Source organism: Euleptes europaea, chromosome 10 (assembly GCF_029931775.1).
Source record: "Euleptes europaea isolate rEulEur1 chromosome 10, rEulEur1.hap1, whole genome shotgun sequence".
Taxonomy (NCBI): domain Eukaryota; kingdom Metazoa; phylum Chordata; class Lepidosauria; order Squamata; family Sphaerodactylidae; genus Euleptes; species Euleptes europaea.
Window position 1 is genome coordinate 9056847 of NC_079321.1, and position 15288 is coordinate 9072134.

General features: G+C 47.4%; 1 protein-coding gene across 1 annotated transcript in view; it reads right to left on the reverse strand.

Moving 5' to 3' along the window:
• The window catches only part of PKHD1 (PKHD1 ciliary IPT domain containing fibrocystin/polyductin), a 195801-nt gene that overhangs the window by 157950 nt on the left and 22563 nt on the right, over positions 1-15288 (reverse strand). Inside the window, exons 12-17 of the mRNA XM_056856811.1 lie at positions 14541-14655; positions 6776-7051; positions 5329-5418; positions 3826-3916; positions 2246-2385; positions 773-862 (exon numbers count right to left, since the gene is read on the reverse strand). Coding sequence (XP_056712789.1) covers positions 773-862; positions 2246-2385; positions 3826-3916; positions 5329-5418; positions 6776-7051; positions 14541-14655 — 802 coding nt within the window. The remainder of the gene's footprint in view (positions 1-772; positions 863-2245; positions 2386-3825; positions 3917-5328; positions 5419-6775; positions 7052-14540; positions 14656-15288) is intronic.

The following is a 15288-nucleotide window of genomic DNA, read 5'->3' on the forward strand; positions in this document are numbered from 1 at the left end:
CGGAGGGCCTCTCAACGTTACTGGAGCAATATTTTCTATGTTAAGAATGTTATTCTTGGTACCTTTGCCCCCTGGAAATCTTAGCAGTATTACTCTTCATATAACTACAGCTGCCAGAATACTCTTTGCAAGATGCTGGAAACAAGCAACTGCCCCATAACTATGCAAATGGATTGGAAAAAATTCAGTGAGACTTATAAATTAATAAAACTAACTGCACCTAAAAACAGAAGAGATGTTATATCACAGGGGTGTCAAACATAAGGCCCTTGGGCTGGCTCCTTGAAAGCTCTCATTCGGCCCGCGAGCCAGCCACACACACACCCAAGTCCCAATTTGGGCTGACGAGGCATGACCCGGCCCAACCAAGTGACATTTGTGTTATATCCGGCCCTTCTCGGGGCAGGGACATACAGTAGGTTGGCATCTGCTGAGCGTAATGCTCTCTGGGGGGGTGTACCAGGAGTACCGGGAGAGGCGGCATATAAGACGTCTCTTATATTGCAACATCCCTCTCACCTTCTGACAGGGAGATAAGGGCTCAGCAGGGTTCTCCGTTCCTATTTGCATCTGCTGAAGAGAGCTTTGATTCTCGAAAGCTCACACCCTGGAAATCTGGTTGGACTTTAAGATGCACCTGGACTCGAATCTTGCTCTTGATATGCGTTACAAGAGTCCATTGGAATGAGGAAGAATGCCATTCACGAAAATATACAGAATACATTTTATACCTTTCCAGGCTGGTCTTATTCAGAGGCCATAGGCAAGTCACATTCTTTTTCACAGTATGTAGAAAGGTATTGGTGTAAGTCACTGCAACATAGAGGGTGTTGTTCCAATAACCTTTATGTGCGAAGCAGAGCTGTGAAAGGAGAGGAGAAAAGAGATGGAGGAACAAAGCAATTACAAATCTACCCCTTAAGTGTCCATCTGTCTACCCTGACTCAGTTCTGGCTGACAGGATAATGAGGGCCAACTATTTTTCAACCTCAGTACATGCAGCAAGATGCTATAAAATAAAATTCCTAATTGAGCTGCAGAATTTTAATCACTGTGGGGCACAGATAAGCCACCCCCATCCCTTTCTGCCTCGAGGGTCTCCCCCTACCTCCCGCTGTAAGATTATCAGAGGAAAGGCCCTGGATCAATGTGAACATCCTGACCTGGATGGTCCAGTCGAACCCAAGCTCATTAATAGGGTTGCCAACCTCCAGGTACTAGCTGGAGATCTCCTGCTATTACAACTGATCTCCAGCTGATAGAGATCAGTTCACCTGGAGAAAATGGCTGCTTTGGCAATTGGACTCTATGGCATTGAAGTCCCCTCCCCAAACGCCGCCCTCCCCAGGCTCCACCCCAAAAACCTCCCACTGGTGGCAAAGAGGAACCTGGCAACCCTACTCCTCAGATCTCAAAAGCTAAGCAGGGTTGTGCCTGGTTAGTGTTTGGATGGGAGACCACTGAAGAAGTCCATGGTTGTTACGCAAAGGCAGGCAATGGCAAACCACCCCGGAACGTCTCTTGCCTTGCTGCCATAAGTTGGCTGCAACTTGACAGCACTTCCCACCACATCTACAAGACGGGGATAATAATATCAGGGTGGTCAAAAATGCATAGTCGCTTTAGCCTCCTTTATTCCCTGTTTCAGCCAGGATTCAGCCAGGATCAAACGCATGTTCGGCAAAACGCATGCATTCGATCCTGGCTGAATCCTGGCTGAAACAGGGAATAAAGGAGGCTAAAGCAACCATGTGTTTTTGCCCGGTGTTGGATGTGGTGTTCTTTTAAGTTTAGGCCTCTGTCACACCACCAGAAGGGGAAGTAGAGCTAGAGGCCATGGGGTAGCGAAGTCATCAGGAGGGTGGGGAGGGAGGGAAAGTGGAATTCAAGGAGAACAGGGCCAGAAGGAAAGGAATATGGTCATAAAATGGGCACCCAAAAGCATTCTCTGCTTGCCTGAGTAATTCAGATTCTCAAGTACTGGGAACAATGTCAGTGGAAAAGACAATCATGCTAGGACAAGTTGAAGGCAGCAGGAAAAGAGGAAGACCCAACAAGAGATGGATTGACTTTATAAAGGAAGCCATGGCTCTCAATTTGCAAGTCCTGAGAAAGGCTGTTAAGGATAGGATGTTTTGGAGGACTTTGATTCATAGGGTCGCCACAAGTGGGAAGTGACTTGATAGCCTGAACACACACATTTAGGGGAGGTCCACTTTTGGGGTAAATATGGTACATTACTCACATGTGCATACTGAGTGACGTCGTAAACCGAGGCGGGTGGATGCATTTTAACAAGGCTTTCTAGCTTGTGAGCACTGAACCTTCCACAAAAGGGCTCTGTCCAACTGACCGCAAGTCCTCCGCTTGTCAATTTCTCAGCGCCTATTGGTAGCGAAGAAATTAAGAATGGGTCTCCTATGCAACGTATGGAATGGATAAGACCAAGCGCAAGGGACATTACAATGCTACAGTGCCCCAAGTTATGGAAACATTCATTCTTGAAGGGCAGGGGAGACTCAGTTCTCATGGCAACCAATACCCCCTGGCACCAAGGGTTAATAAATACAGATAGGAATAAGAGGAAGATAAAAGTCTAGCCTGCAGTTGGAAGGAAATCTAAATACTGGAGAATAACGCCGACCAATACACACATCTGGAAAAGGGGGAAAAGTCAGTGTGAGAGACAGTGGTTAGAGTGTTTAACTACACACCCAGGGAGACATGGGTTCAAAAACCTGCTCACTGCACAATTCACCTGTGGGAAACCTTGGGCCATTCACGCTCTCTCTCAATCTAATTTGCCTCACAGCGTTATTGCGAGGACAAAATGGAGTACGAGGAAGCCATATCTGGTGTCTTGTCTTCCGTGGAAGAAGAGCAAGATTTTTTTTTAAAAAAAAGTTTTAAAAACCATCAGCTCAGACACAGGAAGCAGTTTTTGCAACACTTCATATAAAGCAACACATTTTAATTTATTAAAAAGCACACAGCTTAATGCCACAGCTTAAAACGCTAGGCAAAACACAGGCGTGAAATAAATATCACAGTAGCATAGAAGAATCATCTGAACTGGGCTTACTGGAGTAAGGAAGAGGTGAGGGAGCATATCTCCATGAACATTATAAAAAACCCCAAAGAACTGAGATTCTACCAGTGCATTCCTGAAGGGTCTTAGGAGGAGGCCTGACCCCTACGCCAGCATAAGTGCCACTTGCACCAGGCAAACTGGCACAGATGCTGCCATATTGCCATTTACACTGGGCCCCCTGGACAGCAGCGGCAGTATGCCCCTCAGATGCTGGCACGGCCTCCTGCTGGCATTTTCCCAGCGCAGCTTCCCACACCGACTTCCGGGGAGGCATTACAGGTGCATTCTGGGGGGACAGAGCTGCCGTTATGCAGCTTCCTAAGCCCTTTCAGCCTGGGAACGTCCCCTAATGCAACGGAAATACCGCACCACCTTTTTGGTGGTGCAGCATCGCTGTTTGCTATGGGAACTTCCCCCATTTTCAGGTTTTTAAAAATAAAAAACCTTTTTTCCCCCTGCACAGCAGCTGTGAACCTTCATTGGAGGCGCCGCCTCAGCATCACAGCCACGCTGTCCCCAGCCGCTACGGCTTTCAGGAATGGGCTGTACATGTCCGTGCTTCTCCAATGGTAAGGGTACTTTTAGATATTCAAATGTGCGTCATTCTTTGAAATTTCATCCCACCTCCAGTGCATACAAATAACGTTTTTGGAGGACATTGCAAGTATTCGTGCTGTTCTTGTCCAAGACTTCTGCTGAAATAACTTCCTCTTAAATGGGGGGCATTGGCTTACCATGCTCAAATCCAGCCTGCAGAAGGATTTTGGCTGACGGTGGCTCAATTTCACATTTTATCGAAAGAAGGTCCTCTAGCGCTTTCTGGACCTGTAAAAATTTGGAGTTTAACTTTGGCTTTTTATGTGTGGCTATTTCCCTCGCCATCACCCCTCTGAAGACTTTGGGTCTTAGTTTTGACTAGGCATGCTGTTTCTGACCATTAGAGGTCGCCTCGCTGCCCCCTGCATTCCCTCACATTTTGCTCACATTTTCAGGGACCTGTTTTATCTTAAATTTGGAAACGCAGGCAAAAACCAGGGAAAGGCAGGGGGAGACCGAGGCGGAAATGGTCGGAAATGACGGTCAGAAACGGCATGCATAATCAAAACAAAGACCCGAAGTCATTGGAGGGGTGACTGCGAGGGAAACAGCCATGCATAAAAGGCCTTTGTGCATGAACTGAGACGAGAAGGTGTTCAAAATTTACAGTTAACCAAACTAAGCTAGAGGCAGGAACTGACAACAATGAAGGATGCAACCATAAAGCAGGGTGTCAGGAAAACAGCATATGGGAACATGGTTACACCTTTCCAAATTTCCCCCACATCACGGCCCTAATCTTAACCAAGAGCACCTGCCAAAATTTACTCTTAAAAAACCATACAAGATTGTTCACCGATCTCCTAATAACACGTTTCATTTAAACCTACGGGAGTTACGGAGCCCAACAGAAATTGTAGTCCATTATAAAAGGGTTGTTATTCTTTGTAACATTAGCTCAGCACCAAAATCTCATTTCATACTTCCTAAGATATAAAAGTAGGTGGCGCCATGGCGCAGAGTGTTAAGCTGCAGTACTGCAGTCAAAAGCTCTGCTGACGACCTGAGTTCGATCCCGACGGAAGTCGGTTTCAGGTAGCCGGCTCAAGGTTGACTCAGCCTTCCATCCTTCCGAGGTCGGTAAAATGAGTACCCAGTTTGCTGGGAGGTAAATTGTAGACAACTGGGGAAGGCACTGGCAAACCACCCCGTAAACACAGTCTGCCTAGTAAACGTCGTGATGTCACCCCATGGGTCAGTAATGACCCGGTGCTTGCAGAAAGGACTACCTTTACCTTTAAGATATAAAAATATCCAGTGGTGAAGTAGCATTCTTAGCATCTGTTTTCATCAGCATATGAGGCTCCTAATCAGAACATTGCAGGCTAAACAAGCCCTTCGCCTTGCTAATAAATTATTCTGACATATTTCATAATACATAATCAACTTCGAATGATTCTATGACTTGGATCCTAAGACTGCATTCCGTGTGCACTGGACAGATATGCTTCCTCCGCTGCTAGCATTTCTGCTTGCCTAAGGCCAATGTTTTTCAATAAGCCTTTGAACAAACAGAAGTGCTTATGGTAGAAGAAGTGGGTTCCACAGTGGAGATTGTCCAGAGCGAGCAAAATGCAGTCACAGAATTCAAGCCAAAATCCAAAAATACCTCCATGGTCTCAAAAGAAGAAAATACATACTTGTCCAGCTGTAGCATTTGTTGACAGGAAGACACTGGTCACATTGTCCCAGTCAAGTTGGAATTGTCCCGTGCCAGATAATGTCAGCATCTGGAAATCGAAAAGATCACTGCCAACTAGGAACATGTATTTACCAGATGTATCCATGAACACACATGAACACATGAAGCTGCCTTCTACTGAATCAGACCCTTGGTCCATCAAAATCAGTCTTGTCTACTCAGACCAGCAGCAGCTCACCAGGGTCTCAGGCAGGGGTCTTTCACATCACCTACTTGCCTGGTCCCTTTAAGTGGAAATGCCGGGGATTGAACCTGGGACCTTCTGTGTGCCAAGTAGAGGCTCTCCCACTGAGCCACGGCCCTTCCCCATGAAGGGAGCTGGATAGGAAACTTTGTTCTCACTTGGGGATTTGGGCAATATGGATCAGCCCAGTATTTTTAAAGGACACATTGGCCTTCTGAGATTGCAACTGCCGTATTCTGGAAGTCGTCAAAAATGGGATCGAACCAGGAGGTGGTGAATCTCATGGCTGAACTAGACTCCTTCTCTCTGCAGCCACACAGCAGTTGCAGGGACTGTTGTGTGAAAATAAAGGAGAGCCCAATTGAGCTGGGAACTGTGCTGTGAGGGAGAAGGTACTCTTGCCTGCCCCACCCATTTTCCAGAACAGAAAAAGCGCTGAGGAAGTTATTTCTCCCTTTCTGGCTGCTCTACGCTCAGTATTTTATGCACAGCGAGCAGCCAAAAAGGGGAAAATAACCCTCCATGCCATATCATGTGGCAAAAATGGGCAGAGGGGAAGGCATGTATTATAAATAAAACATATAGCTGAAAAGGAAGGGGTTTATTTGGAGGGAAGAACAAAGAAATATCTGGCAGTTTAAGGATGAATCTAATGTGGTGGAAGTTTAATGGGCTAGAGACCACTTCGTCAAACACAGGGAGGTGTAAGAAGAAGAAGAGTTGGTTTTTATATGCCGACTTTCTCTGCCACTTAAGGAAGAATCAAACCACCTTACAATCACTTTCCCTTCCCCTCCCCACAACAGACACTCTGTGAGGTAGGAGTGGCTGAGAGAGCTGTGACTAGCCCAAGGTCACCCAGCTGGCTTTATGTGGAGGAGGGGGGAAACCAACCCGGTTAACCAGATTAGCCTCCGCCTCTCATGTGGAGGACTCGGGAATCAAACCTGCTTCTCCAGATCACAGTCTACCACTCCAAACCACCACTCTTAACCACACTGGCTAATGGTGGTGCAATCTGTATGCAACCTGAACCAGAAGTCCAGCTAGCAGATAGCTTCCACGAAAACATATCAGGAGGTTGGTGGAGTCTCCTACCCATCTCATTGAGAAGCACCCCGAAGAAATCTGCTATCTCACGCAGGCAGAGGGAGAAGAACCTCCAGAAATTTGAGACTTGGAGCATAACCACAAAACTGACCTGCACCTCAGGACGCCTGGACGCACGGGCCAGTATTTCATGCCTCTCTCTGCAGTAAGTGTTCACCACATCAGGATTCAGCCAAGTACTGTGCACTTGGACACCAATTCTCATTCCAACACTTGGTGACTTTCCACGATACACTGCTTCCAAATAGTACATCACACCACCCGTTAATTCAAATTTCTCAGATTTTGACTTCCGGACCTGGCTCCAGTTTTCTTCCCAATTTGTCAACCATTCAGGAATACTGTTAGGAATAGATGCGACTTCAACCTGGTTTCAAAGAAGCAAAAGCTGTGTGATGGTTAGTATAGAGAGGAAGATGTTTGGCTTTAGCACAGACTTGGGATTGGATCCAGACTAATGTTTTGGCAGGCATAAGGACCTCCACCTATGGAGCATGAACACATGAACACATGAAGCTGCCTTATTCTGAATCAGAGCCTTGGTCCATCAAGGTCAGAATTGTCTACTCCAGTGGTTCCCAAAATGGGCAGTACCACCCCCTGGGGGGCAGTGGGATTACCTAGGAGGGCACTAAGAGGCAAGAGGGCAGCAGGAGAGCGCTAGAGGTGGGCCCCTTCAACTGTGTTGCTCACTAAATTACAATAGATTAAGTTATGGCACCATGCTGGCAAATTTGGTGGAAACTCTCAGATTTTTTTGCCAGAGAGCTGGGACCACTGGATCAAGTTAATCAGTTTGGTTGAATAAATTTCAATTTAAAAGTTTTAATTTGATTTTGAATAGATGTGCAATTAATTGTTACTTTTTAAAAAAAATATTGCTATTTTCTTTAGTGAGTCATGCTCATTATTTTGAATAATGCTTTTTATAGGATAGGGGGCACAGGGGTTGAGTGTGGGACCAAGGGGGCAGTGGCTCAAAAAGTTTGGGAACCACTGGTCTACTTGGACTGGCAGTGGCTCTCCAGGGTCTCAGGCAGAGGTCTTTCACATCACCTACCTTCCTAATCCCTTTAAATGGAGATGCTGGGGATTGAACCTGGGACCTTCTGAATGCCGATCAAATGCTCTACCACTGAGCCACAGCTCCTCCCAAATAAACTTCAAGATATGCAAATATACATATGAAACTGCCTTATACTGGATCAGACCAGTGGTCCATCAAGGTCCATATTGTCTACTCAGACTGGCAGCAGCTCTCCAGGGTCTCAGGCTGAGATCTTTCACATCACCTACTGCCTGGTCCTTTCAGATAGAGCTGCTGGGGATCGAACCTGGGATCTTCTGCATGCAAAGCAGAAGCTCTACCACTGAGCCCTGCTCCCCTCCCCATTATTCTTCCATATTCCCCCTGCTAAGGAAACTAGGGGCATTTCAGGCTGCCTTGGCAGGGTGAAGGCAGGAAAATATCGCTACATTGGCAAAAGTATTTGCTCCCATGGAAATTGTTAGTCAGGATATACCCCATAATCTTTAGCTAGTGATTGCCTGTGAATGGCTCACAAGTAGATTGTGTTGCCTGTCCCTATAATACAGTTGCCAGGTAGAAGGAGACCTAATGCCAGTGGACCCCTAATCCCCACAAAGCTCAGTAGGCCAGCAAGGGAGAACATACAGGGGAAATCGCCATCACAACAACAGCACAACGTCATTTCCAGAGAGAACCTGGGAGTGGCATCATGCCACTCCGGGATTCGGCATGTCACTCCCAAGTTTGCTCTGTCAACAAGATAGCAGCCCCCCTATGACCCCACCTCTCAGATTCCCTCTGGGTGCCAGCTGCTGGCTGGCAGCCATACTCTACAAGACCCATGAATGCATTTAGGAGGTAATCCCATAAGAATCTGAAACATAAGGTCAAAGTAATGGTCCATCTACCACAGCATTTTGCCAGCCAGCAGTCAGTCCTGCAAATGCTAGATCAGAGACAGCGGGATGATGAACTAGAACTAATTAATGTCTCCTCATTTCAGATCCCCTGTTGCCTTCCCTTCCCTGTTGGGTGTGACATGCTGCCAAAATTCAAGGCAAACTGGTTCCAAGCATTTGCCTTGTTATGGAAATGGAGGGCCCTAAATAACAGAAGGAATCCTGCTCTCTGTCTTTTGTTCTTGGAAGGGGGCATCAAAGAAAAAAATAGAATTTTGGAGCACACAGGGCATCTATTGCCACCACACCTCCAAAGTCAACACTTGAAGTTAATGGTGGAATGCATTTTAAAAGTCCTTTGGAACTTCCAGCTATGCAAAACACTTTAGAATCAGAAAAAGCAACCTTAGAACCAACTTTCCGTTTTTAAACAGCACATGCTTCAAAGCAACACTCCTAAATACACCATGATTCAGTCAAATAACTGCTATAAGTAGGGTTGCCAGCTGTGGGTTGGGAAATACCTGGGGATTTTTGGGGCAGAGCCTGAGGAGGGTGGAGTTTAGAGAGGGGAGGGACTTCAATGCCATAGAGTCCAATTGCCAAAGTGGCCATTTTCTCCAGGGGGAACTGATCTCTTTCGCCTGGAGATCAGTTGTAATAGCAGGCAATTGGCATTGAAGTCCCTCCCCTCCCCAAATCCTCCCCTCCTCAGGCTCCGCCCCAAAAATCTCCAGGTATTTCCCAACCCAGAGCTGACAACCCTAGTCCCTAACCTCTTCTGCAAAGACTGCCATTAGGATTGCCAACCTCCTGCTGGAGCCTGGAGGTCTCCAAGAATTACTACTGACCTCCAGATGACAGAGATCATTCCTCCTGGAGAAAATGGCTGCTTTGGAGGGTGACCACTATGGCATTATAATCTGCTGAGGTCCTTCCCAAGGCTCCACCCCCAAATATCCAGGAATTTCCCAACCCAGAGATGTGTGTGTGTTAAGTGCCATCAAGTCGCTTCCAACTCATGGCGACCCTATAAATGAAAGTCCTCCAAAATGTCCTAGCTTTGACAGAGTTGGCAACCCAGAGTTGGCAACCCTAATTTCTATTCTTGTGTAATTTTTCTTATTTTAATATGTACATCCATTTGGGAACTTTAAGTATACAGGAGGGAGGTTTGTCCATCAAATTTGGAGCATGGTTTGCAATCACATGGGGGGAGGGACCAGGTCTCCCTTCTCAGACTTCTGAGCTTTTATTGGGTACCCAAAAATTCTCCCACAATGCACACATTCAAAGTTCAGAATGCAGGTCTATTGTTCTTTCATGCACTCTCTCATGTAGGTAAGAAAGCAGGTCCTGTACAATCTCTGTTATGTTTTCCCCATTTCAACAATGAATAGGGTTGCCAACCTCTAAGTAGTCATCAGAAGAAAGTCAACAGTAACGCGGTCCGGATGCTCTTCAAGCGTTTTCACTGCAAAAATGCAGCTTCATCAGCTGAATTCTTCATAAATATTGAATGATTAATCTTTGTAGATGCAATAATAGCAATCTGATACAGAAATAAGTATTCAGTCTTGCTGCGCCAAAAGGCTGCTCAAGTAGTAGCTGGAGATCTCCTGCTATTACAACTGATCTCCAGCTGATAGAGATCAGTTCACCTGGAGAAAATGGCTGCTTTGGCAATAGGGCTCTATGGCATTGAAGTCCCTCCCCTCCCCAAACCCCGGCCTCCTCAGGCTCCGCCCTAAAATCCTCCCGCCAGTGGCAAAGAGGGACCTGGCCTGGAGATGGTGGAGTTTGGGGAGAAGAGAGACCTCAGGGGGGTATAATGCATAAAGTCCACCTTCTATAGTAGGGTTGCCAGTTCCGGGCTGGGAAATTCTGGGAGATTTGGTGGGTGGAGCCTGGATGGGTGGTGTTTGGGGAGGAACCCCAATGGGGTAAAATGCCATAGAGTCCACCCTCCAAAGTTGCCATTTTCTCCAGGGGAACCGACTTGTGTAGTATGGAGATCAGTTGTAATTTCAGAAGATCTCCAGACCCCAGAAGGAGGTTGGCAACCCTACTCCACAGCAGCCATTTTCTCCAGGAGACCTAATCTCTGTGACCTGAAGATCAGTTGTAATTTCAGGAAATCCCAAGGCCTGAAGGGTGGCAACCCTAACTATGAGAAAGAATGAATGAAAATGTTGTCAGGGTGTTGAGCAAAGTAGCAAGCCGCACATCTTCTCTTGGTAGGAATAAGGTTGCCAGCTCCGGGTTGGGAAATACCTGAAGATTTTGGGGGAGGAGCCTGAGGAGGGCGGGGTTTGTGTAGGGGAGGGACTTCAACGCCGTAGAGTCCAATCGCCAAAGCGGCCGTTTTCTCCAGGTGAACTGATCTCTACCTGCTGGAGATCAGGGGTAATAGCAGGAGATCTCCAGCTAGTACCTGGAGGTTGGCAACCCTAGGTAAGAACCAAGAAGAAATTATTTGAAAAGTGTTATACTTCTTACAGTGGAGAGGGGCCTAAAGAACGTGTCATTAAAATTTGGTGGAACTATAACAAGCTAATTGGGGACGGGGAGGCCCTTTGCAATGCTGAGCATTTTGAAAGGGTCTGGCCACCTCTGTGCCCTGAGGCAGGAGTGAACGCATCACAGTCACAGATTATGAGGTGTCTTCCTGACGATTGTTCTGTCCGGCCAATCACAACGCTCAGACCAGACCTTCATCTGCGTGTCTCACACTATATAAAGGCAGGGCTGGCGCAAAGTCACCATCATTTGCAGAGGGGCTAAAGAAGGAGGAGAAGAAAACAGAGCCAACCCAGACATGGCCGCTGCCCTTAGGGGCAAAAAGGCCGCCTACTGGAAGAGGGGGCGGCCGCGGCAGACACAGACCAGGAAGATCCAAGAAAGGCGGAAGAAGCTACGGGCCAAGCAGAAGAAGAAGGTAAAAACCCAACGAGCCGTCAGGTTTGCGAAGAGCCGCTTTCAAGCGAAGCGGAATACCACAACCAGGTATTTCGACAGGCGGTTGCGGGACAGTGCGTTTTCGCGCCAGAGGACCAGGTGTCCCGCACGCTCCTACACTAGGAAAGTCTATCGTAGGAAGCCCCCGCCCCGAAAGATAGGCAGACCAAAGAAGCAGAAGCGATGCGGTTGCTCTTGCCCCAGACATATGCGTTCCACAATAAAGAAAGCAGCCAGGAAGAAACAAGCCAAACCCCAGGGGGAGTCTGTCGACAAAAAAAGCCGATGGAAAGAACGAAACAGCGAAGACGAGGCCTTATACAATACGGCCAACACTTCCACGCAGGAAGGGACGCCTGAGGACAAACAGTCCAAGAAACACTCGGTCCAGTTTGCCAGTCCCACCAGCGCAAGGGCCAAGGAGACGGAGCCACACTCGCCGGAAGACTCCGCGGATAACCAACTAGGCCAGCAGCCGGTGGTACCCAAGAAACGAGGCAGGAATGCACCCGCCCCAATCCACAAAAACCGATAAAGCTTTGTGTCGCTTCCCTCGCTCTTCTCCAAACAGCAGCAGGCCTCAGGAGAAACGAGGAAGAAGAGCGAGGGAAAATAACCCACCGGCCTGCTTGCAAGATCCAAGAGAGTTCGTACTTCACTCGTGATCAACAAGACCAGCTAACCCCCACACTGATCCCGAACACAAACGGTTTTGGCGAACCACTGGAACAAGTATTTGCAGCGGGGGGAGGATATCTGATCCATTGCACGCGTAATGGGCAATTCATCACCGGAAAGCTAAAGGGTCCATCTGCTCTGCGTCTACCCACTGAGAGAAATGTCTTTTCTTGATATCAGAAAAGGATGAACTGCCCATACCGTTAAGGAAATACCACAAAACTTGAGATGCATCATTGTTTGGTAAAGAAAGGAATGCTGTATGTTAAGTGTTCCCCTCCCGCAAGTAATTCATCTTAAAATGCTAATAAACCTGGATCTTTTAAAACATGTATATTGCACTGTGGGATTTCCTCTGGGGAGCAATTTTAAGGGGGCAGGAACTTGAGAAATGAATGCCGACAAAGATATGACGGGGGAATTGTTTTTTCCAAGAAAACCAAAGAAATTTGAAAACCAGTTATCAGTTATTGCCAGCATCCCCATGCAGTTAGCAATTCATTCATAAACACTTGACACGTGAGGGTACACCAATTCCTGAAGAGAAAGCCTCACATTTTATGAAGCTATCTTTGTGTGTGTGTGTGTGTGGTAAAATGCTGTCAAGTCACAGGCAAATTATGACAACGCTGTAGGATCTTTAAGGCAGACTCACAGAGGGGCTTTGCCATTGCTTGCTTCTGTGTAGCAACCCTGGACTTCCTTGGGTGGTCTCTCATCCAAGCACTCACCAAGGCCAGCCCTTCTTAACTTCCAAAATCCAAGCTCGAGCTAGCCTCGGCCTTCCACATCAGGGAGCCTATTTTTTTTACAGAAGGGGAAAAGCAGGGTGGGTATGACTTAGGGGTGCCAGGTCCCTCTTCGCCACCAGTGCGAGGTTTTGGGGGCGGAGCTTGAGGGCTGGGTTTGGGGAGGGGAGGGACTTCAACGCCATAGAGTCCAATTGCCAAAGTGGCCATTTTCTCCAGGTGAACTGCTCTCTATAGGATGGAGATCAGTTGTAATAGCAGGAGATCTCCAGCTAGTACCTGGATTTTGGCAGCCCTAGTTTGACTCATCTCCCATCGCAAAAGCCATGCACATCAACAGATGTGCAGATGGACCTAGCCAGGGAAGAACAAAGGGTGGAGAAGTCATGCCTAAGCCATAGACCTTGGGTGAACAAATGGGAAAGAGCAGCTCTTCCTTCGGGGAGAGGGCAGGAAAAGAAAGATGACACACAAAGAAAAGGCAATCCAAAGATTATAAAATACCTGGACAGGAGGGGAGAGAAATGCAGTTAGCCATCTTGCCTTCTTTCTTATTAAGAGCTATCTCACCCCCCACCCTGAGCTGCATCACAATGGCAGCCATGACCACGTGTTGTTGGACAAAGGAGAGCAAGCCCAAACCATGACTCTGAGGTTGTGATTTCTAAAACTTGCAAGTTCAAGAAACAACAGATCCTATCTTTATTCTTTGAGATATGTAGTATTAGGGCAAGAGGACATTTGCCTCGTGACCCTAGCTGCTCCCCTGGGTCACCACAGGAGTACACCCCACTGCACACAGTGGGACTTCTGAGTAAAGCACCCAAGACTGTGAGAAAAAGTTCAAGAGTTAGTGGAAAACCAACCCCTATTGGCACTTCTTGGAGCCCCGTGGCACAGAGTGGTAAGCTGCAGTACTGCAGTCCAAGCTCTGCTCACGACCTGAGTTTGATCCCAATGGAAGTCGGTTTCAGGCAGCCGGCTCGAGGTTGACTCAGCCTTCCATCCTTCCGAGGTCGATAAAATGAGCACCCAGCTTGCTGGGGGTAAAGGGAAGATGACTGGGGAAAGCACTGGCCAACCACCCCGTAAACAAAGTTTGCCTAGTAAACATCTGGATGTGACGTCACCCCATGGGTCAGGAATGACCCGGTGCTTGCACAGGGGACCTTTACCTTTACCTTACCAATTGGCACTTCACAGTATCAAGAGAGGTCCCACTTTGGCAGTCAACACAAGGAGCAAGGCCAGCAAAAACCACCACATGGGTAGGGTTGCTAGGTGTCTCTTCGCCACCAACAGGAGCTTTTTGGGGCAGAGGCTTAGGAGGGCGGGGTTTGGAGAGGGGAAGGACTTCAATGCCTTAGAGTCCAATTGGAAAAACAGCCATTTTCTCCAGGTGAACTGATATCTATCGGCTGGAGATCCATTATAATAGCAGATCTCCAGCTAGTACCTGGCGGTTGGCAACCCTACACATGGGACACCAATCAGGGTGACAACCTTGACATTTCCACTTCTGCTTGCAGTCATTTACGATACCTTCTCCCCTGGATCTTCGGACAGGCTGAAATACAAAGAAGTCTTCGCATCGGCCTGGATCCAGAAGGTGTAGTTGTTTGTCTGAGGTGCCACAAAAAAGCCACGTAGCTGGGCACTGGGGAGTGGAAAAAACACATTATGAGAAGCAGCCTTGCAAACGGGTAACAGGATTCCTCTTCCGAGTTAAAGAAAAATAACCTGAATAAATAGACATACCACCCAGCATGCTTTGACACTATCTTCTGGGATGCAAACCTGACCACGGTTCTTGGTGGGATCCAGAACAAACTTCAAACTCATTATAGCCCCACTTGCCTTTCCACTTGTGCAAGAACTTGTGCACTAAATTATAGGAAGGAAACGGTTATGTGTTCCACAGACCTTGTGCAAGTGGAACTGTGGGGCCTAACACACTCAGTATATACTACGATTAAAAAAACGTGTTATCCAGGTTAGATCGCACCCCAGACCTCCCATTTCGGCTTGGAAATGCTTTGGAAGCGCCAGACATCTATTTTTCCCCAAAACGCCTATACCACGATGTATTTCGTTATGTCGTTTCAAAACCGGCAATCCAAGGGGCGTTCAGTTACATATGCTATTCAGTTCTCCTCCCCTCTTTTTTCAACACCCAATGAAAAGCCTTTCTCCTCCCATCCCACCTTCCCCCTCCCCTCCCGTTTGCATCCACCAATCATTATTGTTACTTAACACACACCCCCAAGTGCTTGTGGTCTTACAAAGGAAC